This window comes from Micropterus dolomieu, linkage group LG22 (assembly GCF_021292245.1).
Source record: "Micropterus dolomieu isolate WLL.071019.BEF.003 ecotype Adirondacks linkage group LG22, ASM2129224v1, whole genome shotgun sequence".
Classification (NCBI taxonomy): Eukaryota; Metazoa; Chordata; class Actinopteri; order Centrarchiformes; family Centrarchidae; genus Micropterus; species Micropterus dolomieu.
The window spans coordinates 25,850,824-25,876,651 of NC_060171.1; the positions used below are offsets into that span (position 1 = coordinate 25,850,824).

At 39.6% G+C, this 25,828-nt stretch overlaps 1 protein-coding gene across 2 annotated transcripts in view; it reads left to right on the top strand.

Annotated features, from left to right (window-relative positions):
- Window positions 1-25,828, top strand: part of tmtc2b (transmembrane O-mannosyltransferase targeting cadherins 2b) — a 44,201-nt gene that overhangs the window by 12,141 nt on the left and 6,232 nt on the right. The window contains exons 4-10 of one of the 2 annotated variants that reach the window (XM_046038385.1): window positions 79-164; window positions 1,953-2,137; window positions 3,684-3,762; window positions 6,516-6,637; window positions 16,394-16,475; window positions 17,896-18,010; window positions 23,304-23,367. In XM_046038385.1, the coding sequence (XP_045894341.1) occupies window positions 79-164; window positions 1,953-2,137; window positions 3,684-3,762; window positions 6,516-6,637; window positions 16,394-16,475; window positions 17,896-18,010; window positions 23,304-23,367 (733 nt within the window). Of the gene's footprint in view, window positions 1-78; window positions 165-1,952; window positions 2,138-3,683; window positions 3,763-6,515; window positions 6,638-16,393; window positions 16,476-17,895; window positions 18,011-18,103; window positions 18,570-23,303; window positions 23,368-25,828 lie in introns of those variants that run through there. The other variant, XM_046038386.1, reaches the window with a different exon arrangement.

The window sequence follows — 25,828 nt, forward strand, 5'->3', positions numbered from 1 at the left end:
TTAACTTTAAACATCTCCTCGTTTGACTTTTTTAAGCTCTAAACTGCCTGTACGTTCTTCCCTTTTTTCTGTCTGCAGCGGTTTGCTGCTACAGGAGAGCAACAAGTTCTCAGAGGCACTCCACTACTATAAGCTGGCCATTGGGAGTCGGCCAACTCTGGCTTGTAAGTACAGCTCTTCTTTTTTTTTATTGACAATCTCCAGCTCTTGTGGTTGTGGCTGTGCGGTGTCCAAGCAACAGTGAACACAAGCTGTGGTTATGTGAAGAGAGAGGAATAGGTGGCAAAGGGCAGTAGGTGTTTGACTGAATTCAGTATTCAACACAGCTGTCTGACAAGTCGTGTCAATAGATCAAGCAACTGCATGATGTCATTTATTATGAATCCAGGCCACGACACTCTCCTTTATTTTTTTCCCCCCTTAAGTTGACTATATCTACTTCTTTTTCTCACTTTTCAGTGTGTCTCTCCCTCCCCTTTGCTCATGACTTTTCCTCTCCTTCCCCATGAGAATTCACCACCGCTTTTCCTGCTTTTCCTGCAATAAAATTTTCCATACAGTGTCATCTTCAGCAGGTTCACTCCCTGATTAGTGCAAATCACTCACAGGTCTTACCTGATCATGCAATAAATTAGCTCCCCATTGTTTTACGCATCAGTCAATGACAGATGAACAGAGAATCTTAAACGGCTCTTCCTTTCTTCCCCGGATTAATTATCAACCTAATCAAGATCATGGTTAGACTAGAACATTTCCATTCAGCGTGCAATTATTCAATCTGTTATAGCCGATAACAAGGATAATTAATTACCTTGAGCAGCAGACATGTTGAAGGCAGAATTAGAATGTGACAGTTAAAGTGTTTTGTTTTTTGAGGTTACACCATTACTCACTCCCTAGTTTGGAGATAACTAGAAGAATTTTTGTTTTTTTTTATTCAATATGCAGACTGTTCTGTTTTAATGATGAAGAGCTATTGATTTCTCTCATGTTTTTGCATACAGGAAATCAGTTTTAAAGGTTAATGAAATTGGAAAAAAGCTTTTGTCTATCTGTGGATTTTCTTATCTGTTCCACTTTCAGTGCAGATCCAGGCAACTGAAAAGAGTCTAGATAATGACTAACGAATTCAGTTCAATGTAGGGCCGATAAGACTGCAAGGTGAAAGGATATGGTATAAAATAACGTGAGCTTTTGTGATAACAAATTCCAAGGAAAGAAGAGGAAGAAGATAACTTGTTTCTTGGGTTTGATTTTCAACCACAACCTTTTGACTTAATTATACGTCAATACCCTATAGGAGAGCCGTCCAGATTGATCTGTTGTATCAAGTTAATTTATTCAACTGCCCGACTTGATTGTTTGGAGTTGTTTAGAGAGCCAGGTCCACCGAGACTAATTACTTTCCGGCAACATATTGATCATTATATGTTGTCTTTAGCCACTCAAGGAAAAGTTTAAGTATTCAAAGTATCGCACGGGATGAATGGAAAGATCAAAATAAAGCATGAATATGAACAAAAGTGGTTTATTGTTCCACCTCAAAGGTGTACTTCATATAGAAATGGTCATTTCTCATTTATCGCTTTGGCTTCAGGTCAGAGAGAGACACTTATGGCAAGGAATTGGCCATTTAGGGAAAATGGTTATACACATAGATTTGACGGAAAAGGTTCTTCTTAACATTAGATGTTTGTTAAATCACCAATACAAAAATTTTGCACATATGGAGGAGGTTGGGAGAGTAGAGGAAGCTGCTGTAGCATGAACATATTAGTAGAGTAATGTTGAGGACATTGAACACCTACATGAATATGTTTAGACATTACAAGTCAGCTGAGAGCCAGATTCTTAAGCATGAAGGGAACAGCAGAGACAGTCAGCTGACGCAAGCCAAACTTAAGTGCTGTGCCTGAATGGACACTAACCTCCATGTTTTGTTTTCTCATCAGCGGCCTACTTGAACACAGGCATCATCCTGATGAATCAGGCTCGCCTAGATGAGGCCAAGCGCACTTTCCTGACCTGCGCTGATATCCCAGATGAGAACCTGAAGGACCCCCACGCCCATAAGAGCTCAGTCACCAGCTGCTTGTACAACCTGGGCAAGCTGCTTCATGAACAGGGACACCAGGAGGTAACAACAACATTTTGCTTTAAAAAATTTGAGATACATGTATATTTCAAAATGTTTTAGAGCCCTGGCCAATAGCATTAGCAGAGTTGAATACACATAACTGCACAGTTTTGGTAATGGGACTTTATTAATTTAAAGAAGAAATTACTATAAAGAAAAGTGTACATGAGACTTAGCTAAGTGCTGAGTTCAAATTCCCAACTGTGAGCAATGGTGATTACCTCATTGTTGAATAGCTGAAATAAGTAAATATGTATTAGTTTGTATCAATAAAGCTGGTATGAGAAAGCCAATATGTTATTTATCAATGATATACCCATAGCTTGCCCTACAATAACAAATAACAAAATGCACCACATGGAGATTAACATTCAAAATACTGTTGTTTTCATCTTTATAAGGTATATTTTGTCCTGCATGTACTGTTCTGCCATATGTTTGATATTTGAGGCCATGGTTATGGTGGTGTTATACTGGATTGCATTATAGTCAGAGTTGTTTCTAATATCCTGCTTCTCTCATGAGTGTAAATAGAAAGGATAAACAATTAGAAACACCCCTCTCAATATAATGTGGTCCAGCACAACATCACATTAACCACTTACAATACACACTTCTGACAATGTCAATAAAACATTACACACCTTTTAAAGGTAGAATTTTTGGCAGAGCTGTTATATGGAATTGCAATAGATTGTACAGGTATACCTTATAAAGTGGCCACTGAGTGTGTTTTGAAATATGTTTAGACATTTTGAAACACATCTGCAAACATAAAAACCGACATTTCTCACACAGGAGTTGAAAGAAGACTTCTTTACATACAGTGTGTGTTGGAAAATGTAGAACCATAGTGAATTCAGATAGAAAGCAGGCAGCAGCCTAAGGAGCCTTTGGGGGACACTTAAATGCTTCATTTTATACAGACATTTTCCAAAATTGCCGGTGTCATAGGGGACAAAGTGTTTTGTGCAGATAATCCTCAGGCTGTTTTGAACAAATTCGCTCTCTTCTATGCCCCTAAACACCTGAAGTACTGTGTTGGCTAAAGAAACTAGTTTTCCAATGCTGCACATTTATATTGTACACAAGCACTAACGCTGCTGATTCAATCAGGACTAAAGCAGTGGTACTGCTGATTCAATAAAGGCTTTTATAAATTGTTGGCATGCTGGAGAAAGAGAGCAGTCCCACTTCCTCCGACCTCTAACCACAACATTTGCTTCAGCAATAAAGTAGTTCCTTCTACCATTTAAACTCTGAGGTGAATCGCTGGACCTCTGCTCTATACATACCAGAGTCAATATGTGACACCGCTCTAGTCGTCTTAACAGCCGTGACACTGAGGATAGACCCTTTTTGCTCAACTCTATATGAACCAGCCTCCCAGCGACCCCCAATTCCACGCTGTGTATTCACAGTGTCAGGGCCCCGGCTGCAGGGGAGGAATGACTAGTTACTCCAGCGCCCGTTTCTCTGGCGGGGTCTCTCCGCTCTCTAATGCAAACATCCCCCACCTTCTCTTTTTCATTTGTCTCATTCACAGGAGGCCCTCACAGTGTTTAAAGAAGCAATACAGAAAATGCCAAGACAGTTTGCACCACAGAGCCTCTACAACATGATGGGTAAGAGCTGATTTTGTCTGTGAAGCTTAACATCTGTTGTTTAATAAGTCTAGGAAAAATTACAGACAGTAGAACTGAGGGTTAAGGGTTATTTTTAGAGTGTTTTGGAGCAATTAGTGGCTACAAATCGTGCATTTTTGTTTTACTTTGTTGTTCTTAGTCCATTGAAACAAATAACCTTTGTGTTTCTTCTTGACAGGCAGGGCCTTAACTGAACCAAACTTTCTGTGTGCGTTAGGGATTGCTAATTGCAAGTAGGACGCAGGTTGATGTCACATGTTTAAATTTGTTGGAAGTTGAAACAAAGATTGATTTCCACTAATGATTAGATATTTTAAAATTTGTGTACAAAAGAGAAGGCAAAACAATTGTGCTATGAGAATTCAGAAGACGTTAACTCCGGGGACATATTTCCAGTAGTGAATCCTTACTGTAAGCCTTTGCTCAATAAATATGAAGATGAACATTAGGTTAGGCTCACTCCAGCTTTCTGTAGCCTAGCCGAGAGTTTAGGTTAAGCCAGGGCTACATTATGCAAAAAAGGTTTAAGGAATACTAGAATAAAGTAGATTGTCAAAAAAATGTAAAACCACTGTCAGACATCAGGCAACAACCACTCAGTTTATATCAGTGTTTTGACCAGACAGTAGTAAGCTTTACGATAACATGTTAATTAGAGTTCATTTGCTTTTCACTGCAAAAATAACCCAGCTTGTTATATTACAGCTGTAGAACAGCTGCTTTCAGACTCTTTTTTTTTTCCTGTCTCCTTCTTGCTTCCTTTCTGTCTCATACAGTACAAATGCAGCTACTTACACACAAACACACACACAAACACACACGCACACACACACACACACACACACACCTGAAACATGGGACATCTGTAATCCAGACTTGGTAGTGCCACATGCTCACTTGTGTGTTGGCAAAATACGATTTGACAGAGCTACTGAGATTATGTCAAAATGTTGATGAAAGCTCCAGTCACCGTTAAGGAGCAGCACTGCGTCTGTACTGGAGGCACTGAGCCGGAGTTCTGTGATTTCTGCAGCTTAGCGTTGTTGCCTTGCTGAAATGATTTGGCACACCTGCTCATATGTATTTCCCCAGTGCTGCTCTCATGCTGTTTGTCAGACGCCAAGAAGCAGAGGCTTTCATCAGAGGCAGACCTGGGTGGTAATCTGCACCCTGCTCCAATACTCTCTGGTGGGCCGAGGAATGTTCCACTCCGAGGAACTGGTTTTCAGCTCCTTGGACTCGATGTCACTTCTAATTGCACGTTGACGTTTGTGCTAATCTCACACAGAGGTCGGCTGCCAGCAAGGCTAGACAAGTATTTTGGCTGCTTTAAACCCGTCAACAAGTCATGTCAAAACAGACCTATACAGACATTTCTTTTAATAGTTCAGTACCTTGGGTTTGTGGTAAATCTCTGAATTCCAGATAATCCTGTCCATTAAACATACTGATAATTTGTTAAACTAAAGTTATCCACCATTCTTTAAAAGAAAAAAAAAACAGTTCTCTTAATTCATGCACTTAAATAGCACACATCTCAGTTTGGAAGGAAAAAATGACGATCTTTAAACAGGTATAATTATATTCGGATCGTATGTACAGATTGGTATCAAGTTTGTCATATCTTCTGATCAATCTTTTGCTCTACTTCATGTTAGCTGTTGACAAGGACATTTTTGATTATGTTGATACAATATCTTGGATTTCCAGCACTCAAATCTGAAACATAAGGCAGCAGTGATGGATATCATCTTGAAAATATATTCTCACATAACACTTCACATCTCGGGGGAAAGGTCTTAATCCTGGAGTTTACACTTTTTTTTCACAATAAAAGGAAGTCACGTCTTAAATTTAATGTGATTTACATGCCTATTTGTTGAGAGGTATCTAGACACTGCGTTATGGCTCATTCACACTAAAAAGAAGAAAATCATTGAAATGGTCCCCGAGTTGTGATTAGGTGTGACACCTGTTGCTTATCACCCTTTCCAATCAGGGAAGTGATTAGTCCTAATCCCCACAGAATTAAAGTTTCATTCCACTCGAGTGTAAACAACTTGTCCAGTCATCCGGTCCTAGTGAGATTTTAACAACTGGGATACATTCGGTCTATTAGCCTAAATATGGAACTGTGTGGTGTCCAATTACCAGCCGATGTTGTCAAATTCTTGCAATAATACAAGTGTTATTGGATGGCTATGAAAGAGAAGTTTTTGTTTTTTCAGGTGTTAGCAGGCAGAGGGTCAGATCTGGCGATGGGGGAGGTATCTGATGATGTCTGACAGATCAGGGAGCGTGTGGGAGTGTGTTAAAGACTTAGTAATGCTGTCCTATAGTTGTCAAACCCACACACTGAACTCAGTTTATATAATTTATACAATAGTTTATATGAATAGTTTCTGCAGTTTAAATGTGACACTCTAAACTAAGGTTAACAATTGCCTTCTTTTAGTTCACTGGCAAATATAATATATAAGTATCGATCCATCCATCCATCGTCAACCGCTTATCCTGCGTACAGGGTCGCGGGGGGCTGGAGCCAATCCCAGCTTACATCGGGTGAAAGGCAGGGTACATAATATATAAGTAATAATATAATTTAAAAACAACATGGGGTTTGAGGTTTAGGTCTGGTCTCACTGTCATGGAAACCCTCGGCTGAACAATGGGAAGCTGTCTTAACCTCTGCCAGCTTGACCGCTGACCCGACCCTCATTTTGACCTCACAGGAGAGGCCTACATAAGACTGAACAAGCTGACTGAAGCTGAACACTGGTACAGAGAGTCCCTTCGAGCCAAGCCGGATCACATTCCTGCACACCTCACCTATGGCAAACTCTTGGCTATGACGGTAAGTCCTTGATATTTGTGTCACCTACCTTTAAGACGAAGCTATGCTACTTTCACTAGTTTACTAACTTGTCATTAATTTGCAAAAGGCTGGCTTTATGCTAGTAGTCCAATAGTAAGGTCACTGAGTGACTGTTCTTTTTCAGGAAAACTCTGCCCCAAACAGTTTCATACAGTCATACTGTTTACTAAATTAAACATATATCTAGGGTTGTATGCTAACTAATGAGCAATAGCTTCACTTATACTATACTTCTCTTTTAAGGGGCTATACTGTACCTATGGCAGTTACGTGCGTAGGCTCCAAGGTTACACTATGAGCTATGGCTTCGCTGACATGTTCCTCCTCGAAAATGTAACTACCTATCAGGGCTACGGCCTCAGCACAGATACCAAGTAGGGACATGTGTTTACCTCTACATGTTTCAGATGCCGGTGGAGTTTGTTGAGATAAAAGATAACATTAATGAAGTTTTGTTTATCTAACACAGCCATTACACTGCAGATCATCTGCTCACTACGATTGTCTCTGTTTCAGTGAATGAGCGTAAACTCAGGGATTGCCCGGTGGTAGTCTCAGTAACAAGACGTGCCGAAATAAGAGGTTACCTGGATATGTATGTAAATGAAACAATATAAAGCGAGTTACTGTAGGGGAAATAATAAAAGCCTGATCCGGATTGATCATGTACAATAGATGTGTCTAGCGTTGCAGTGGTGATATCAACAGGTGAAATCCAACACTCAACTATAAACAATAAAACCTACACGGGACTCTTGTTAATCTCTAGAGTTGACTATAACTCCAGCTCAATAGTGGATGTGTAGGTTGGCTGAATGTTAATCATTCCCCATCAAATCAGGGACTTTCTGGCTTGAACTCTGTCTTACTGACTTCTACGTATCTGACTTTGTAACTTTTAGCTTCCCTGACCCAGTTCTCATTCTCTACGTGTGCTCTCTCTCAGTTTTTTACACTTTCTTTTTAATACACTCTGTTTCATCCCTGCTGGCTTTTCATCAGTTCTCTCCAGCTCTTTACTGATGGTCGTAATGTTCTCCTGAAGTCTTTACAGCTAATCAATAGTGTGTGGGTGAAAGAGAGGAAAAGATTGGAAAAGAGGAAAAGAGAGTGAGCATGAGAGAACAACGACAGAAGATGATCACAATAAGGCTGCAACTAACGACTATTTTGATAGTTGAATAACCTAAAACAAACAATTGACTAATCAGATTATATATTGCAAAATTACTCATACACCACTTATTTAGCTATCGGCTTTTAAATTTAGCTTGAGGTTGTTTAAGGCATGTGCTAATGAACAATAAAGACAATAAAATAAATACTGCATTCAAATATGCATCTTTTAATGATCTGGTAGCACTTTATAATAACTACACACTATAAAGCATTAGTTAAGCATTAGTAAATAAGGAATTCATCATTTATAAAACATTATTCATACATTAATACACATTAGTAAGTCATTCATAAACACAGTTATAAATGTTTTATTCTTTGTTATCTACACACTATGAAGCAGTTGTTAAGTATAGTACATTTTTAATTCATCATTTATAAACCATTGTTCTTACATTAATACACATTAGTAAGTAATTTATAAACATAGTTATATATGTTGTATTCTTTATTAATAAGCTCATCTATAATGTGCTTAATAATTGTATTTTCTTACTTCATATATGATCGGTTCACTATTTATAAATGAAGTATTTTAATGACAAACCATTTATGTATGAGTTGTTAATGGTTCATAAGATCATTTGGAAAGTTTAAGAAAATTATTACATAACTGCCTGTTTTTTGATACTTTCCCAAGAAAGAATATAAACAATCTCAGCATAACTCATAAATCTACCAGTGGCAAAGCCCAAAGGATGTTACTAAGACTACCTGAAAGATGCCCCAGCTAACTTTACAGGATAAAAGCCTCACCGTTACAGGCCTGCTACCGTTTCTCTGAACTCCTCATCAAAACTCCCCCCCCCCCCCCCCCCCCCCCCCCCCCCCCACACTTGGGAGCCCTAGCATCATAGTTCAACGTACTGGGGAAAGCCCTGTGGCACAGTTTTTGAATGGCACAAACTACTGGATGCGGCAAGGGGCAAAATAGCGCAGCTTTAAGGCCCGCATTTTTTATGTGGGCTACAGTCTATGGTAAGGAGGAGACATGGTTGAGAAGGGCGACCAGAAACCATACTTTCACTTTTTTCCTGTGTTAAACACAAAGTCAATATTGAGTTTTTTCTTCGGTTGCGTATGGAACGCAAGTAACGTTCTGTTTCAAAACGTTATTCACTAGTTTTATTTTGAAAGTGTAACCGGACGTTGCGTATTTATTGTTGCTAGCTTGACCGCCGAGACGTCCAAAAACGACACTTTGGTGTCGTTTAGTAGTCTTAGTAGCATCCTTTGGGCTTTGCCACTGATAGATTTAGGTGTTATGATAAGATTGTTTATATTCTTTCTCGGGAAAATATCAAAAAACAGGCAGTTAACCTATCTCATAATTTTTTTTACTTTCCAAATGATCTTATGAACCATTAACAACTCATATATAAATGGTTTGTCATTAAAATAATACTTCATTTATAAATAGTGAACCGATCATGTATAATGTATGAAAATACAATTATTAAGCACGTTATAGAAGAGTTTATTAATAAAGAATACAACATGTATAACTATGTTTATAAATGACTTACTAATGTGTATTAACGTATGAACAATGGTTTATAAATGATGAATTAAAAATGTACTAATACTTAACAACTGCTTCATAGTGTGTAGTTATTATAAAGTGCTACCGATGATCTTTTCTGCTGTAGCAACAGAATGTTCAACTGAAGTCAAGTCCTGTCATGGACCAAACAGGTTTCTACAGTAAGAAACCGTGTGCATTGTTACACTTGTCTGTGCAGCTGATCTGCTGTTAACAAGTCATATAATTTATCTAAAGACAAAAGAAATAGTTCAAATGAATGCAACCCACATTCGGCACACACACATGGACAGGAGAATTGTTGGCAATTTAAAAAGTATGAAATTCTCTAAAGTTGTGCACTCTGCAGCAACACATTCTCCAGTCTAAATTATTTGCTAATCTCAACACCATTAACAAGTCATTGATCAGGAGAAAATGTACTGAAAACATTACAGCTCATAACGTTGTGAAGTAACATGGCCGAGACGAGTCTTCATCATCCAGAGAGCCAACGTTACAGCCTTCTCTTCAGATGCTCCAGCATAACTTGTGTGCTCCCATGCCAGGAAAGATCAGCTTTGCAAATCTTGCAATTCACAACCTTTTTGTCTAAAATGCTCCCACACTTTGGAGGTTTTAGGTCTTGAAAGTGTTGCCATCGCTGATGTTGCTGCTGTTCATTCAAGTAAGTGGCCGGTGTCACTACGGCCCAATGACGTCACCAACTAATCAATAATTAAATTAGTTGGAAACTAATTTCATCAACTACATTGATTGTTTGTTGCAACCCTAGTCACAATGTTTTTAAAACATGTTCCTGTCTGTCAGAGGAATAAGACTTCTTGATTAAAAATCTTGTCCTGGCTGCCAGTTTATGTTCAATGTAACTTGTTACTAGCTTTCAATAAACAGTTCTCAGGGATTTGGCATGTTTGCAGCATTGCTTTGCAAAATAGAGAATTTAAACCGTAAAAAAAAAGAAATCTATAGCTGCCTAGATTTTTCCAGGACAGCAGGGATAATATCCTCTCAGGGTCACACAGCTGACCTGTGTTTCAATAAAAAATTTTTTATAAAAGCTGTCTTTGTGGAAGGGTCTCAGGGGCAGAAACAGTTTCCAGAGTCCCAGAGTTTACGAGGAGGTGGTCATGTGGTCGGGTCATACGGTCATCCGTTACAGATCGCAGCTAGATAAGCATATTTGGAGTAGAGCTGACTGAGGGGAGAGGTTGGAGCTGAAAAGGACTCTCAGTAATCAGAGAAATAAACAAATTAGAAGAAGAGTTGCACAGAAGGTCAAATGAAGGGTGGAGGCTGTCTCTTCAGCTGACACCCCTCTCTCCCACAGTCTGGACCCTAATGAAAGGAAGTAAATGTGTTCAAATGCCTGGAACGGTTTGATCTGGATTTCCACAGAAAGGCTAGAGTCTTCCTGGACATGTCCCTTTTCATTTCCCTAATGGAAACACTTTTTTCATTTATAGTCTTTCCAGAACTGTGTGCTTATGTATTCCACAACTGATATGTGTGGAAGAATTTTATTTGCACATCATTTACCTAAACATGCTGTGAAAAAGTATTTTATTTCCAAACAAATGTCAGTTTGTGTATCAACACTTTCCATTAGCCCTTAAAGGCAGAGTTTGACATTGTGGGAAATACGCATATTTGCTTTCTTACTGAGAGTTAGATGAGAAGTTTAATACCACTCTCTTATCAGTACGACTAATAATCATAATAATAATAATCTTTATTTGTAGAGCACTTTTCAAAAACAAGTTACAAAGTGCTTTAATAAGTGTAAAGACAATAATACCCAAAAGACAATAATACAAAAACAATACAAGATGAAGCATGAAAACATTGAAAAGACTAAAATACACGTTTAAGATAAATATAAAATTAGTAAAATAGACTAAAATAAAAGGGATAAAATAAAGTCAAATAAGATCGGGAAAGGCTCTCCTATAAAAGTATGTTTTAAGAAGGGACTTAAAAGAGTTCACTGACTCAGCCGACCTGTTTTCCTCGGGCATGCTGTTCCAGAGCCTCGGGGCCCTGACAGCAAACGCTCTGTCCCCTTTAGTTTTCAGTTGAGACTCTGGAACAGACAACAGACCTCTGCCCGAGGATCTCAAGGTACGTGCTGGTGTGTATGGGACTAAAAGTTCAGAAATATAACAAGGCGAGAGGCCATGAAGAGCTTTAAAAGTGATCAATAGAATTTTAAAGTCAATTCTAAAACATACTGGGAGCCAGTGTAGTGAAGCTAAAATAGGAGTAATGTGGTCATATTTCTTTGTTCTGGTTAAAAGCCTGACAGCTGAGTTCTGGACAGTCTGGAGTTGATCAATAGATTTTTGGGTTAAACAGGTGAAAAGGCTGTTGCAATAATCCAGGCGTGATGAGATGAAGGCGTGTAAAATGGTCTCGGTGTCCTTAAAAGTTAACATAGATCAAATTTTTACTATATTTCTAAGTTGATAAAAACATGATTGAACAAGCTTTGTGGTGTGATGCTCGAAATTTAAATTACTATCAAACCAAACACCAAGGTTCTTTGCCACAGGCTTAATGTAATTTACTAGGGAACCAGCAGATGCCATCTGCTGGGACCCGATGACCAGGGTTTCTGTTTTGTTCAGCTGGAGGAAATTATTTGACATCCATTTTTTAACTTCACAAAGGCAGTTGTTAAGTGAACTCAGCATTCCAGGGTCTGTGGATCTGATGGGCAAGTATATTTGTGTGTCATCAGCATACATATGAAAATAATATGTCCAAGGGGAAGCAGATACAAGGAAAACAAAATGGGTCCTAAGACCGACCCCTGAGGCACACCATATTTAACTGGACAGAACGAAGAGACATAGTTGTTTACAGACACGGAAAACTTCCAATTTGACAGGTAGGATGAAAACCATTCTAGGGCAGTACCAGAGATCCCCACCCAGTGCCTCAGTCTTTCTAACATGATGTTGTGATCAATGGTGTTAAATATGAAGCTACCCCCGCATTTGGTCTGGAAACATCTATCTTGACCATAACAAAATTCACAAAATTCACAAGAACCTTTAATCAGTACAAAAATTAGTGTATAAAGTATACGTTGTGTTTTTTTGGGTTATGTACCATTTGTTGACCAGGCTCACCAACTTCTGGCCCTTAAATGGAAATACTCCAAATAGATCTTTTTAATAAATAGAAATACGCTTATTTGCTCTCTTTATGAGATTTAGATGAGATTGATACCACTCTTGTGGCTGTAGGGTATGTTTAGCAGGACACAATTAGCTTAGCTTAGGGTTAAGACTAGAAACGTGGGAAAAGATGGCCTGGCTCTGTCCAAACAACAGTATTCAACTACTAGCACTCTAGCTCACTGAATAACTTTCCAGTCTTTGTGCTAAACTAGGCTAATATTTTGCTGGTGGTAGCTTTATGTACCATAGAGACATGACGGTGATGATGATCATATCAACATTCTCATCTAATTCTCTGCAACAAAGGGAACTGTCACACTATTCCTTTAATCTTCTTCCTCATGGGTGTCATAAATTTGTGGCTCAGTAATGCTATTTCAGACTATATCTTCAGTAAAGTAGTCTTGCAGTTGTAGATCATTAAGTGTCTAAATTAGATCAAGCTAAAGCACCGCACTAGATTAATTTTTCCCATCTGTAGACAGACGGATGGTCAGTTTAAAGAATAGTTCAGCTGACACCACAGATAAAAGTTGCCTGTTAAACTGACATGAATTCCTCTCTGCAAAAAAGCCACTGGTCATCAGAAATGATCTAAACTCAAAATCTGTCAGCGAGGACAGTCTAGGGGAACAACATAATTCTTTAGAGGAGAGTGTTAAGACTTAGTGAAGTGGGCCCTGAAGAGAAAATAATTTTATTTAAGAAAGTGTTACTGAGAGCTCAAATCTGCAGGGATGAATATCTGTAGATCTCTGGCCATGATGGATGGTGGAGTCTCTTTGTCCATGACAAAAATATCAAAGAAAGAATTTTTTTTTTATTGAAATATGGAAGTTGGAAGGCTTGTATAAATTAATTTGAGTTATGATACCATTTAATATATTCTCTTTCTGCTGTGGCTATGGCCTCTGTGCCTGATAACAACAGCATTTAAGAATGATCAAAACCAGTGCAGGAAGTTGACCTGTCAACCAGCACCCCGCCTCTATCATCCCCTACCTCTGCATCCCCTGTGGCATTACTGTGAGTGATGAAGACGCTTTAGATACTGTCAGGGGTTTTGAGGTTCAGATCCCTGCGGGAGAGGTGGAGAAACTGTGAGGTAAGGCTTTGCAGAAAGCAACAAGTTGCTGTGATTTGTGGAAGAAGGAAGAAGGAAGAGTTCAAATCATGTGTGCAAATTACACAGATCAGTACTGTGCAGACCCCTCCACACCTCTGCTGACACTGCAGGAGATCAGGAAGACTTTTAGTCTCTGTTTACACACTGCAGGTCAGAGATGGACACGGCGCCTTGATGCTTACAATAATGGATTCAGTCATCTACTTGTCATTTCCTCTGCTAATACGATCCAGGTTTCATTCATAATCACCTCGGCGTCCACAGAGCCAGAGCTACATCTGCAGTTTATCTGATGTTATCAGGAGATTTAAAGGTGTGAGGCATGCACCAATAAGCTCAGCATGTGTGTGACAAAAGGGAGGATATTTTGTTCACACAACGAGCTAGAAAAAAAACAGAAGAATACAGTGTGTAGGAAGTGTGGTGAAGAGGGTATTTGGCATTTTGTTATTGACTTCCTATATAATTTTAGTGCCTTCCCAAGCTAGTGGCCTCAAGGTGCTTTCAGTTCAACAAAGAGGGTCGTCATGTCACGAAATGTGGAAAGGACAGCCAGCAAGCTGGCAGTGGGTTCCATTGATCCTCGTCTTTGTCAGTTTCCTCCCATTATGTCGCATATAGTTGTTATTTTTTTCAGTATATATGTTCCACTTTAGAAAGAAAAAATCCTGTTATGCAAACACACAACTAAAGATGCCTTCATGAGCCTTTGCCCTAGAACTAGTCTCATTAGTTAGCACATTATCAAAATATGACGGTATGAATTATAAAATGGCTGCCTTTATGAAGCACCTTTATCCACAGGGTCAGATTTAAAAATCTTCCATTACAACGTTCAGTCAGGACATCTTTAAACAAAGAACTGATATTTCCTCCATTGCAGTTATGTTTGGCGGTATGGCTCTGGGATAGCTCTGGATTTGCTTCATTGCATCTTTTTATTACTGACTGTTAGCTTGCCAGGCGTGTACAACACATTGATTATACTCTTCTTCCTTCTTCCCACTGCGCAATGCATATCTTCTGGCAGCACAGAACACATGTGAATGCTGAAGATTGAGGAGTGGAGTAGTTAACTTAGCGCATGTTGGGTTAGAGGAACTGCCATAATTTTGGCTTTGCAGAGAAAAAACAAGAACAAGAAATTTGAGCGTCAGTGCTGGTTGGATTTGCATGATTATTCATAGAGACATACAGGTGTGCCAAATGAGTTATAATCCAGAAATGTAAAGATGAAAGAGAGTGCAGTTGCCAGTTTAAGGGTGTTCAACAGTGAAGTAAAATAACAAGCAGTGTAACAAATTGCCTCTCTAGGGATTAATAAGATCTGTAATAAAATTTTTTTTTAAGATGAGTAATGAGAAATGAGCAACTTGTTACTTTTTTGAGGGCCTAACTCCTAGCTGTAATACAGCTTACTCTGGGCATGGTATCCATTAATATGCTTAGACATGTCATAATCCAAATCTTCCATCCACTCACAACTGCAACTCATTTCAGTGTGTGAAAGCTTAATTCTGAGGTTTAACAAACAGACAAAGGCCTCTGTTATTATAAAGCCAGCCGGCACTCAAACGTACAAATTCCTACATCTGTGAATACGAGTATAAAAATACACAGAGATGATCAGACTGGAACTGTGATCACTGCTTGGACACCACCAACTCTATTAAACATACTGTATACTTAGCACAGGCTTGATTTTCCGCAGCATCAAGGGAAACCCCACTCAGATATTTGCATTAGAAAATGATGTATTTATTGAATCTACAGCTCACTGAAAATGTATGCGCATGACTAAGTATACAGTCATTAATGCCGCACTGTACTGATTGGATTTGGGCCCATTCTTTCTATTTGACTAAACTGAAAATAACTTGCTGTATTTCACAATGAGTTCATATACATTATTTTTCCGGGCTTATGCACTCTTTATTTAATCATTCATTCATTTTCTGATGCTTTGGCATTTTACCTCAAGCCTTTATATACTTGGTAGAACTCCACTTTAACAATATATGTTATTATTCATGCAAAGGCATTATCTTTTAATGAAACACACACTAATGGTTGCATTGTTAATGCTAAAACATCAGCTTTTATAGATGAGTGCATGTTGTTAATTGTTGATCAGATGGCATCTGGTGCCCAACTGAGAGCGGGGATGTGTCAAAGTCCCAGCTGGCACTTCTATTGGCCAGCTGCTCTGTTGTGTTTGAGCTGTGATTGGTTATGTGTCACAGTCTAAAGGACCTGAGGGAGCTCTTGACGTCCACGCTCACTGTTTCTGCCTCTCTCCTCTCTACCCTCCCGCTCCATTTCCATCCGCTGCTCTCTGTCTTATTTCATAGGGGTCAGGCCACACACACCGACAATCTGTGGTTATGCTCTGGAAGTGTTATTTGCACAGATAAAAGTGTGTAATGAATGAGCATTTGCCCTGTCTGCTCCGCTGTGCCAAGCATGACAATGTGTACTTTGACAGGAGGACACATGAGCTTGAAAGAATAACACTCGTGGTCCATGTGTTTCATGTCTATTTATTAAGATTTATTGTTAAAGTAGGTCTGTGGTTTGGAGAGGGACATTAGGTATACACAATGGTATTTTGGCTCCTGAGCTGAGTGTGGTGTTTTTATAATGTGTAGTTTTGAGGAGCAGTAGAAACAATAATGGCACTGTGTTTAATATGTCTCTCTCAGGGGCAAAAAACAGAAGCGGAGAGGTACTTCCTGAAGGCCATCCAACTCGATCCCACAAAAGGCAACTGTTACATGCATTATGGTAAGCATAGATTTGTTTTGGATGATTTTTTTTACTTTTAATGTGACATATTATGATTTTATTCATCATATATTATTCATACGACATCATTTAATTTGGCGAAATAACACAAACATGTAACGTGCAAAAAAAAGGCAGGAACTCACTTCAGACAACATTGTTGGCTGACCCCTTTGCCATCTCTTCCTTCCAATCAGCCGTGGTGTCACTCTGTACGTGTTTAGTGGAGGATCTGAAGGCAAGAGGATGGTTTCCGCATATTGTTCTCTTTGATTTGATGGAAATACGGAACGTGACAATTTCAGCATCTCTCATGTGTTACATTACTGCCTCGTGACACACAAATGACTTAAAGTTGCAGTGTTGCCTCTTAGATTTAATTGTTGTCATTGTAACATTGTGGTTGAATAAGCTGACATGTTGATAACTTCCTTTCTTTAAAAGTGTGTAAAGCCTTGCCTGTCTAAAACAGCATTTTATGATGAACTGATGTGTCCGCTCGCGCGATCATTGCACCAGCTTGTATGTGGTATTTAAAGCAATCAACAGAGGGGTTAATGGTGGGTTTTTGCATTTTCCTGAATACTGTATGTCCAAGTTGTCAATTTAAGGTAAGATGATATGTATACTGATCCACACAAGGAAGCTGTCTCATTGCAGAGGCAAAGAACAGGATATAAATAGACTGTGTAGATAATTTGAGTTTAACAGAGTTGCTTGTTTTTGATAGATTGATCTGTGATCAGAACTGGATCTTCCAGTATTTCCTTGCAGACCCACCTTTTGTAAAATATTTAAAAATATAGCAGGGCAGTGGCGTTTATTGACGCAGGGACTGTCTTCCCCTTATTACTTATAGATTTGCTTTGATGTATCATAATCCCTCCATAACTGCAGAGGGGCTTGTAACCTGGAGCTATTATACACAGTTATGGTCTGAAGACTCGCATTACATCTGTCTCTCACTTCAGGCAAGGACTCACAACTTCAGTTTCATCCACAGTTATTAAGGAAAATATGCTTAGGTTCACACAGTGGTTTAGCATCCTGGTACAGTAGTGTGGCTAACCAAAGTCAACAGGGTATTGATTCCACTCTAAACTTGGCCCTTTCCAAGGGGTCCACCCTCAGTTCATGGCCTTGTCAGGCTTCCCGTAATAAGACACAAACCTCCTACGAGAAACATTTCATCTTAAAGAAACAGATCTATCAAGGTTGGCTGATGTGAACAAATGAGGATGAGGGATGGCCAAAGGGTGATGGTATGTTGCACTCATATCAAGTGTTTCAGCGTATTATTTCATGGGCAGACCAGGTTATCCCTCTACCAGGGCCAAAAGCAACGCTTACAGACTGTGTGCCTCTGTGGGGATCCCTCAGCATTTTTTAACAGTGGTGCTGTTCTCTCCTGCCCTGCCAGGTCAGTTTTTGTTGGAAGAGTCGCGACTGTTGGAAGCGGCAGAGATGGCAGAGAAAGCTGCGCGCCTTGACAGCGGAGAGTTTGACGTGGTCTTCAGTGCAGCCCACATGCTCAGGTGAGTATTTGGAATGACTGTTTTTTTTTTTTTTCTTCACATTTGATGATATCCATAGTCCCAGCACATGCACTGAATATTAATTCTTTGTAGATGAGATGGGTGGACCACAGTTTTCCATGGCTGAGTAAAAAGGAGGCTGTGTATAAGAGAGGGAGGTCGACTGTCTGCATGGTTTATCCAGGGGCTTACACTACTCTTCAGCCAGTGTGATTTACTTGGCGGTACTCTTTAATCCTCTTCTCTCGCTGCACTGCCAGCCAGTGAGCTGCCAGTTTGTCTTAGCATGCTGTGCAGCTATGTATCTTCATATGCTATCTCTCACTCTCTCTATACCTCTCTCCCACTCTGTCTCACTCTTTCTCAGTTGGCCTTGGCTTATACTTGAAAGTCTGCTTCCAAATCAGTGCCAAAGCTTTATCAGTCCAAAAGCTGTTGTGTTTCTGAACACAAGCCATGAATGGAAATTTGTAAATACAGCCATGTGCCAACATGCAGTATGGTGTCCCACTGACTGAATAAACTTACAGAATCATACAGTATGACCCAGTGAAGAGATTCCATTATTAAACACATCATGGATCACTCGTGGCTTTTTAAATAACAGCTGCCTGCTGAAAGGAAATGATAATCTGTGAAGGAATGGTTTGACATTTTGGGAAATATGTTTATTCCAAAAATCAAAAGAGTAAAATTGTAATATTACACTCATTTAATCAACTCAGCTAATTTAAAGGTGGACTAAGCAATTCTGGAGAAATGACAAATACCATGATATAGAGTGAACAATGACACAACAAGTAATGTAACTAACATTAGCTAAGTTGTGGGTTAGAAAACTGTCGCTACAGTTGCAGCTGCGCAGTTAACATGAAGCTAACAGTCCCAGAGACAGCACACCAGCTCCAAATGGCAATATTTACAACTCTTCTCATCACAGAAACAACACTTCTTGGCAAAATATAAAGTAAGCTGAATTTCCGTGGACAAGTCGTTTAACCTTACCTGACACAAGTCATGGCTGGAATGGCTGGAATATGTTGTGTGGTGGACACAAACAACCACACAACACTACTCCACTTAATGGGGAAAAAACTTTGGTTGTTTCCCATTAACAGAGCCAGGACTGAGTACAAACACTGGATATTTTTTCAGCGTACACACAGAACAGACAGCTAGCGAACCCTGAGGAGACTCCCTGAATTTGACAAAAAGACATGTATTGGATTAGAATCTCTTACCCTGCCTTTAACAAAAGCTAGACACTGTTTTTATCAGGTTTTACTTGTTGACAAATTGCTCCAAACTCTGATAATAAATGATGGAATACTTGGAATATTGCATGAACACTCTGGGATAACTAGTGGAATAATAGCTGGAATAACTGAGAATTTGCTTGTTCATCACATTCTGCTATGAGTGGATGCAGCATTAATCCCCTGCCTGTAAAACCAAATGTGTCACGGTTTTGGCATGGATTGAACAAATAAGATATAGCATGTTAATTAGTGAGCTTTAGAAGTGCTGAGGGGTGGATTTTGTAACTTTGGACAGAGCCAGGTAGCTATTTCCAGTCTTTATGCTGAGCTAAGCTAACCTGCTGCTAGCAGTAGCTTCTTATTTAGCATACTTGGGAAGAAGAGTTTCCTAAAATAACTTAACTATTCCTTTAAGACCATTAAACCCTACCTTGAAACAACAGAGTTTGGTAATGGTGCTGCTGCCTTACCCAAGAGTACATCATTGCAACACAGCTCTGTCAAATATTTCCCCAGCTGTTTTATGCATAGCTCATCCCCCACCATTCTGGTCACGCAGGATCTTCACCACCAACAGCTTTCAGTTTCGAGAGCCTCTTCCATGGTACAGACCCCTGGCAGCTACAGAGCGCTTTAAGCAGTGCTCTGGCTGAACATTTCTCCGCCTGCTTGGCATGGGGTCTCACTCCTCCACAGCTCAAGTTCTTTATGTGTTTGTCTTGGACGCAGACGCGGAAAGGCCCTCGGTTGGTGGGGACACAAGTGAATCTACACGGGGGAAGGGAAGAGATTAAAAGCAGGGGCAGACGCTCTCAGATGTGCACATGTCTTTTATTGCACTCTTGGGCCCTTGGTTTTTGACCATTTTGCTTCCAAACTAATAATTTCCTTCTGCCTCATCGGAACAATTCTTCTTGGGTTTTTTTTTTTATCAAACTAACTCTTGTTTATAGTGTGAATATGGGACACGAAAGGTCAGTTAATGGTGTGCTTATACTTCCCTTTAATGTGTCAGCTCTCAGTGAAACATTGCACTGTGGCATCATAAAGTAACATTAAATCTGTAGATATTTAAAGACAGCCAGGGGAATACTAATTTCGAAAATAACACATTCAAGCACATTATGCACTCATAGTTCACCTCATAGATTCCCATCCAAACCACGTCTCATATAATAATATAATACAATATATCTGAAAGATTGCTTTGTATATTACTAGAATGATATGATATTAGGTATGCCAATTTGTGTATATTTTGCCGTCCCAATTTCCAAAAAAGTGTATAAATTGGTTTAAGCTGATAACCTTTTAATGGTAATGAAAGGGAAAATTGGTATAAAAGGTAAGTTACATAAGTTGCACTGCACAGACAGTACTACCCTTAGGGAAAATGTTTAGAGATACCCTTACTCTAAAAGAAAATGTAATTCTGTGCTTGAGACCAATGGAACAGCTGCAGTTTATATCTGGATGATGTTGAAAATGCAATTTGTTCATTTAGTCATTAGTATCCAACAATTTCACACTTATAGGCAGTACTGTCAGTGCTGTGATTTGTGCAAGTCTGAGGTTAATAAAACATCTCTAGACAACAAGATGTTAGGGTAAAAAGATCAGTGGCTGAGTTGCTGATTTAAAATACGGTCAAGATTTTTTTTTTTATTCCTCCAGGGATTTTTTTCATTCATTCCGACTCAGTTTTCCCATACTTCTCCTTCTCTTTATCTTTGTGCTCTTGTAGTCTCACACAGACTCTTCCTCGGGTTTAGGCAGTGGTTTACATATTTGGCCTCTATTGTCTTCTGCCTTCTCAGAACCCGCAGTCAGACAGCCCTAAGAGATCCTGCTCATTTGCTCATGGTGTGGCAGCTCTCCAGTTCTCCTCCGATAATGTGTTTATAAATGTGATAATGATGATATTATAGAATTAGATTTTGTGCATTTTTTTTCAGAAGGTTGTGCTTTCTAAATATTATGGTGGCAAACAAACATATGGTTGTGGTTGGACATGAAACCTACATTTATAATCTCAGGACAAATTCAGCAACAGAGGTCGGTGTCTGGATCGCCTTTGGAATGTAAAATGCTTCTTTGGAACAGAGCTGGAAAAATTCAGTTGTACTAAAAAAATAAACAGCAGTGGCATGCTCTTCTGTATATCCACTGTAACATGTAGGCTAACTTCTTGAAGGTCAGCATAATGTTTTTAGGTCATGTTAGCATGACTCCACTTTCGTCACAGACTGAAATATCTCACAAACTATCAGAAAGATTACCATTCAATTTTGAACTAACATTTGTGGTTCACAGAAGGGGGTTTCTGACTTTGGTGATCACCTGACTTTTCCTCTTGTGCCAAAACAACGTTGAGATTTGTAATTGTAAGTGAAATGTCATAATAATTATTGGATGATACTGTGGTACACACATTCCCGCAGGATGAATTGTAATAATATTAGTAATTTATTCACTTTCAATCTAGGTCAATCATCAGGTCAAAATCTTAACTTGTCCAATTTCATTGTTAGTGGCCGAATACCTGGAAACCTAATGACATTTCTATCAGTGCTAATTCGCTAATGTTAGCATGCTAACATGCTAAGCTAAGATGGGAAATAGAATACCTGCTAAATATCAGCATGTTACAGTGTTATTGTCATTGTGAGCATATTAGCATGCTGATGTTAGCAATTACCTCAAACATTGCTGCGCTAATGGTCTCACAGAACTGCTAGCATGGCTGTAAACTCTTGATCTTGTTTTTTTTTTTTCTCACTTATCCCAAAAACGGTCTCTTAGAACACATGCCCATTACTGGTGTTTAAATATCACATGCCTTTTCTTACACACTGACGATGAAGGTCTTGCACCAAAACATTGTCAATATCTTTTTTTGCAATTTGGACAGTGTGCGGGAGTTTTTCTTCTTTGCAAAAATTTTTAAATACCATGCTTTTAAACTATTAAAGCCTTACCGTGTGATATGTAACTGAAAAACATTAATTGTCAATTCACTGATGAAGAAGGAAAAAAAATGTGAAGACAGAAGATGGTGACTTTCAAACCAAACACAAATTATGTGTTTACTTAGGCCACTGATCTGGTAATCCTAAAATAAAAGCTTTGCCTTTTATCTGGAACCATATGGATGATGATCCCTTAATACACTGCGACAGCCTAAATGAAACTGTGGTTCCAACGGCCTCACTTCCTTTGATCATTACGACTTAAGGGGCTCCAGCCAGCCATCATTGACTCTGTCCTGGACTTCGTCAAAGTTAAATTGTTTGCAATGAGACAATTGTTACCATCAGTAAAAACCATGCAGCTGTGGACCATAAAGGTGATATTTGAGATACCAGCGTATTAATAACAGGAAGCCACAAGTTTGCGTATTACAGTAGGCGGAGCAGTGGATTATGAAAGGAGATATGAAAGCATAATTTAGGACACTCCAGTCTTGGAGGTTTTATGTCCTCAGGAACTAAGTATTTCTGGTTCCAGGATGTCATGCTGACAAGCCATCTGCCTCAAAAATCCTTTGTGTCACAGTGTGGCATATACAGCGTGTTTTGGTGCATCTGTGCCATCTACTCTGCTGCCCTGGTTGTTATGACAGTGTGATTAAATGACTTTGTGTTTCCACACTGTTTGCATTCCTTCAGTGTCTCAGTATCCATCCAGCATGTCAAACCACAATCTCCCCCACTACCTGTAAACAGAAATGTACAGTGAATATCCCTGAATGGCCTTGGTTTGTCGATGAGTTTTCTTCAAGTACCCAATAAGCCAAATGTCTTGACCTCAAGATTCAATTAAAGCAGAAAGTGCTTGCTGCTCAGTGCACAGCACAAATGTTATCGAGTGAAAGATGCCATCGAATGAGAAACCTAAAGGTTTCATCACTCATGCTGTTTCCGTCTGTGTTTTTTCTCAGTGACCCCTGAGTGCCAGTAAACACGCAGGGTTCAAGGCCTCATATGAAGCCAGGAGCAATAAAGATGAGTAACCTCTCTGTTTTCCCTTTGCAGACAAGCCAGCCTAAATGAGGCAGCCGAGAGGTATTACGGGCAAGCAGCGAGCCTGAGACCCAATGTGAGTACAACCACAACGAGCTAATCATCCCCATTACTATTTACCCTGATGGACACTGTGCAATCACATTCTGGGTGGCTTTCCAATATTATTACTGCCCAGTCTGCCTTGTCACAACGGCCTTCATTGTCAGTGGATGAGAGCTAGGTTTATACCAAGCTCAGAGGTTTGTTTGTGTATCATCCATCAACACACTTCAAAGGACAGGCCAGGGTAAGTAGATTGAAAAGAATAATGATAATAACACTCGGTCAGGGGACTTTGACATCTTGAAAATGAATGGGGTCCAGTCTTTGAGAGCTTTGGCAGGAGGGGTCGGGTTGTTTAAGTGAGGGCTGCAGAGGGAGCAAAATATGTTTGGCATGCGGTCACCCTGTTTGTTCCTGTGTCTTGATTAGAAGAAATCAGTCGAGGATTAATGATCAAAATATATCTGAACAATGTTATACAGACAATAAAGTTTGGTTCTGCAAGCACACAAACCCCATTATAATATATACAAACAGTGACAAACAAAAAGACAAACAAAACCTGGCCATTGATCTTGCTTTGTCCACACCGTGGAAAAAAAATTTAAGATTTCCACAGAGACCATGAAATTGAGCTCGTATTTCCTTTGTTGTTCTCAGTGTCAGTGTAGTGTTCAAAGAAATATGTATTTTTAACATCTAATGTAACCCAGATGTAAGGTAAGAAAAATATTTTAATGCAATAGGACCATACCGTTTAAGGTGAATTGTGGGAAGGACTTTTGTAAGTAGCACAAATTCCTCTTTGTGCTGCGAGGATGTCATCACATCTAATCACTGCTCACAGAAGTTTGAAGAACCTTTAGAGTTAACAAAAGGCAATCTCTCAGTGTGGATTTTTCACATGATACAGTATAACTCATTGGTAGCAAACATGGCCCAGCTTGTAGAAACATTTTAAGCCACAATGGACCCCAAAAACAAGCTGTTAAAAAACAAGTATAAGCTGTTCACTTGGAGATCGCTGTTTGTTCAGTTCCCTGATGGTGACATCTGACACCTGTCAGATAGAAAATAAACATCGGGCAGCATTGTTAGCATGTGGACTGTAAGCTTTTAGTTCATAAATGGCAGCATGACAGGCTCCACTGGCCCTTATAAGACACCCCGAGGGCCACAGTTCACACATATGGGCTCAAAGCTGGGACAATGAATGCAAGAAGGTGCCTGCTTTTCGTTGTGAATGGGACCTGGAGTTGCACCCTGACGCCCTCTGCTCAGCAGCAGAGATGTAAAAGGTGAACTGTGGCACCACAGGGGAAAATGGAGAAAAGCTCAACTTCATGTAAAAGTCCTCTGATGCAATGTGAGCAAAAACCAGGCGAGAGCCAATTGTGCTCGTATTAATGTCCACAGAAACAGAAGCTCACTGTTTTCTTTCTAATGTGCTCAACTAGTGGAGTGGGGATTGCTTCCAGGGCAGATACAGGACCCCAGGGCCGACCAGTCTTGCCCATGTGGGCATAAACAGTTTTAACAACGCATATCACATTTAAAAAAAACATAAATAGCAAAACTATACTGAACTCAGGGAAACAAACTGTGCAACAGGAAATTAACTACTTGCTCGCGTGTAGTACGGCGGCTACATGAAAAAACAACTGTCTAGTTCAAGCGGAGTATACCCACAGAGCTGCACCTTCATGAGAGGCCAGAGACTGCATGCTACTTTATATGTGAATGCAGCGTAAGAGCAGAATCAAATATCAGAAATGAACAAAAGGTGTCATTTCTGGAGTGTTTTTCATCTTGTGTTGGGTTGAGCATTCTTTACCACCTTTTGTTGAATAATTGGAACTCACCTTGTCAAGAGCCTAATCAAGCTTTTCTAGGAGGATTTATATGTTCTGTGCAACAACAAAAAAGTTATTGGACGGTTGTCTGATAGGTGTTCATCCATTCATTTTCTTTACCACCTTGTCATGGGGGCAGGACTCTATCCAGCATGCAGTGGGTGACAGGAAGGATACACGTCATCAGTCTGGGCTAACGCTATTGCTGGGCTAACACAGACAACACGGTAGTTGTCTGATGAGAGCGTGGAGAAATATAGTAAGGCGAGGTAGCTTTGCCACCTATTTGGCCCCGTGGCTGAAGGGCTGCAACAAAAATGTCCCCTACAACCAAAAGGCGTTTTCCCCAGTGACCACCATTTTAAAGAGACATACATATGTAACACCTCAAGCACCTCAAGCTTCTATAACTCTTCGTATTAAGACATATTGCCAAAACAGGCATAGAAATTGGATAAGCAACTTTTATTAAATGTGCACCCTCCTGGAGTACAGTTTTCATTTCTCTTAACACTGTACATCCATATTTCAAACTCACACCACGGTTCACCCAATTTTAAGTCTTTGGACCTAGGGAGTTATTGTGAGGAGACAGGGTTGACCATTGAGAAGACCACTGTTGTGCCGCCCTGATGGATA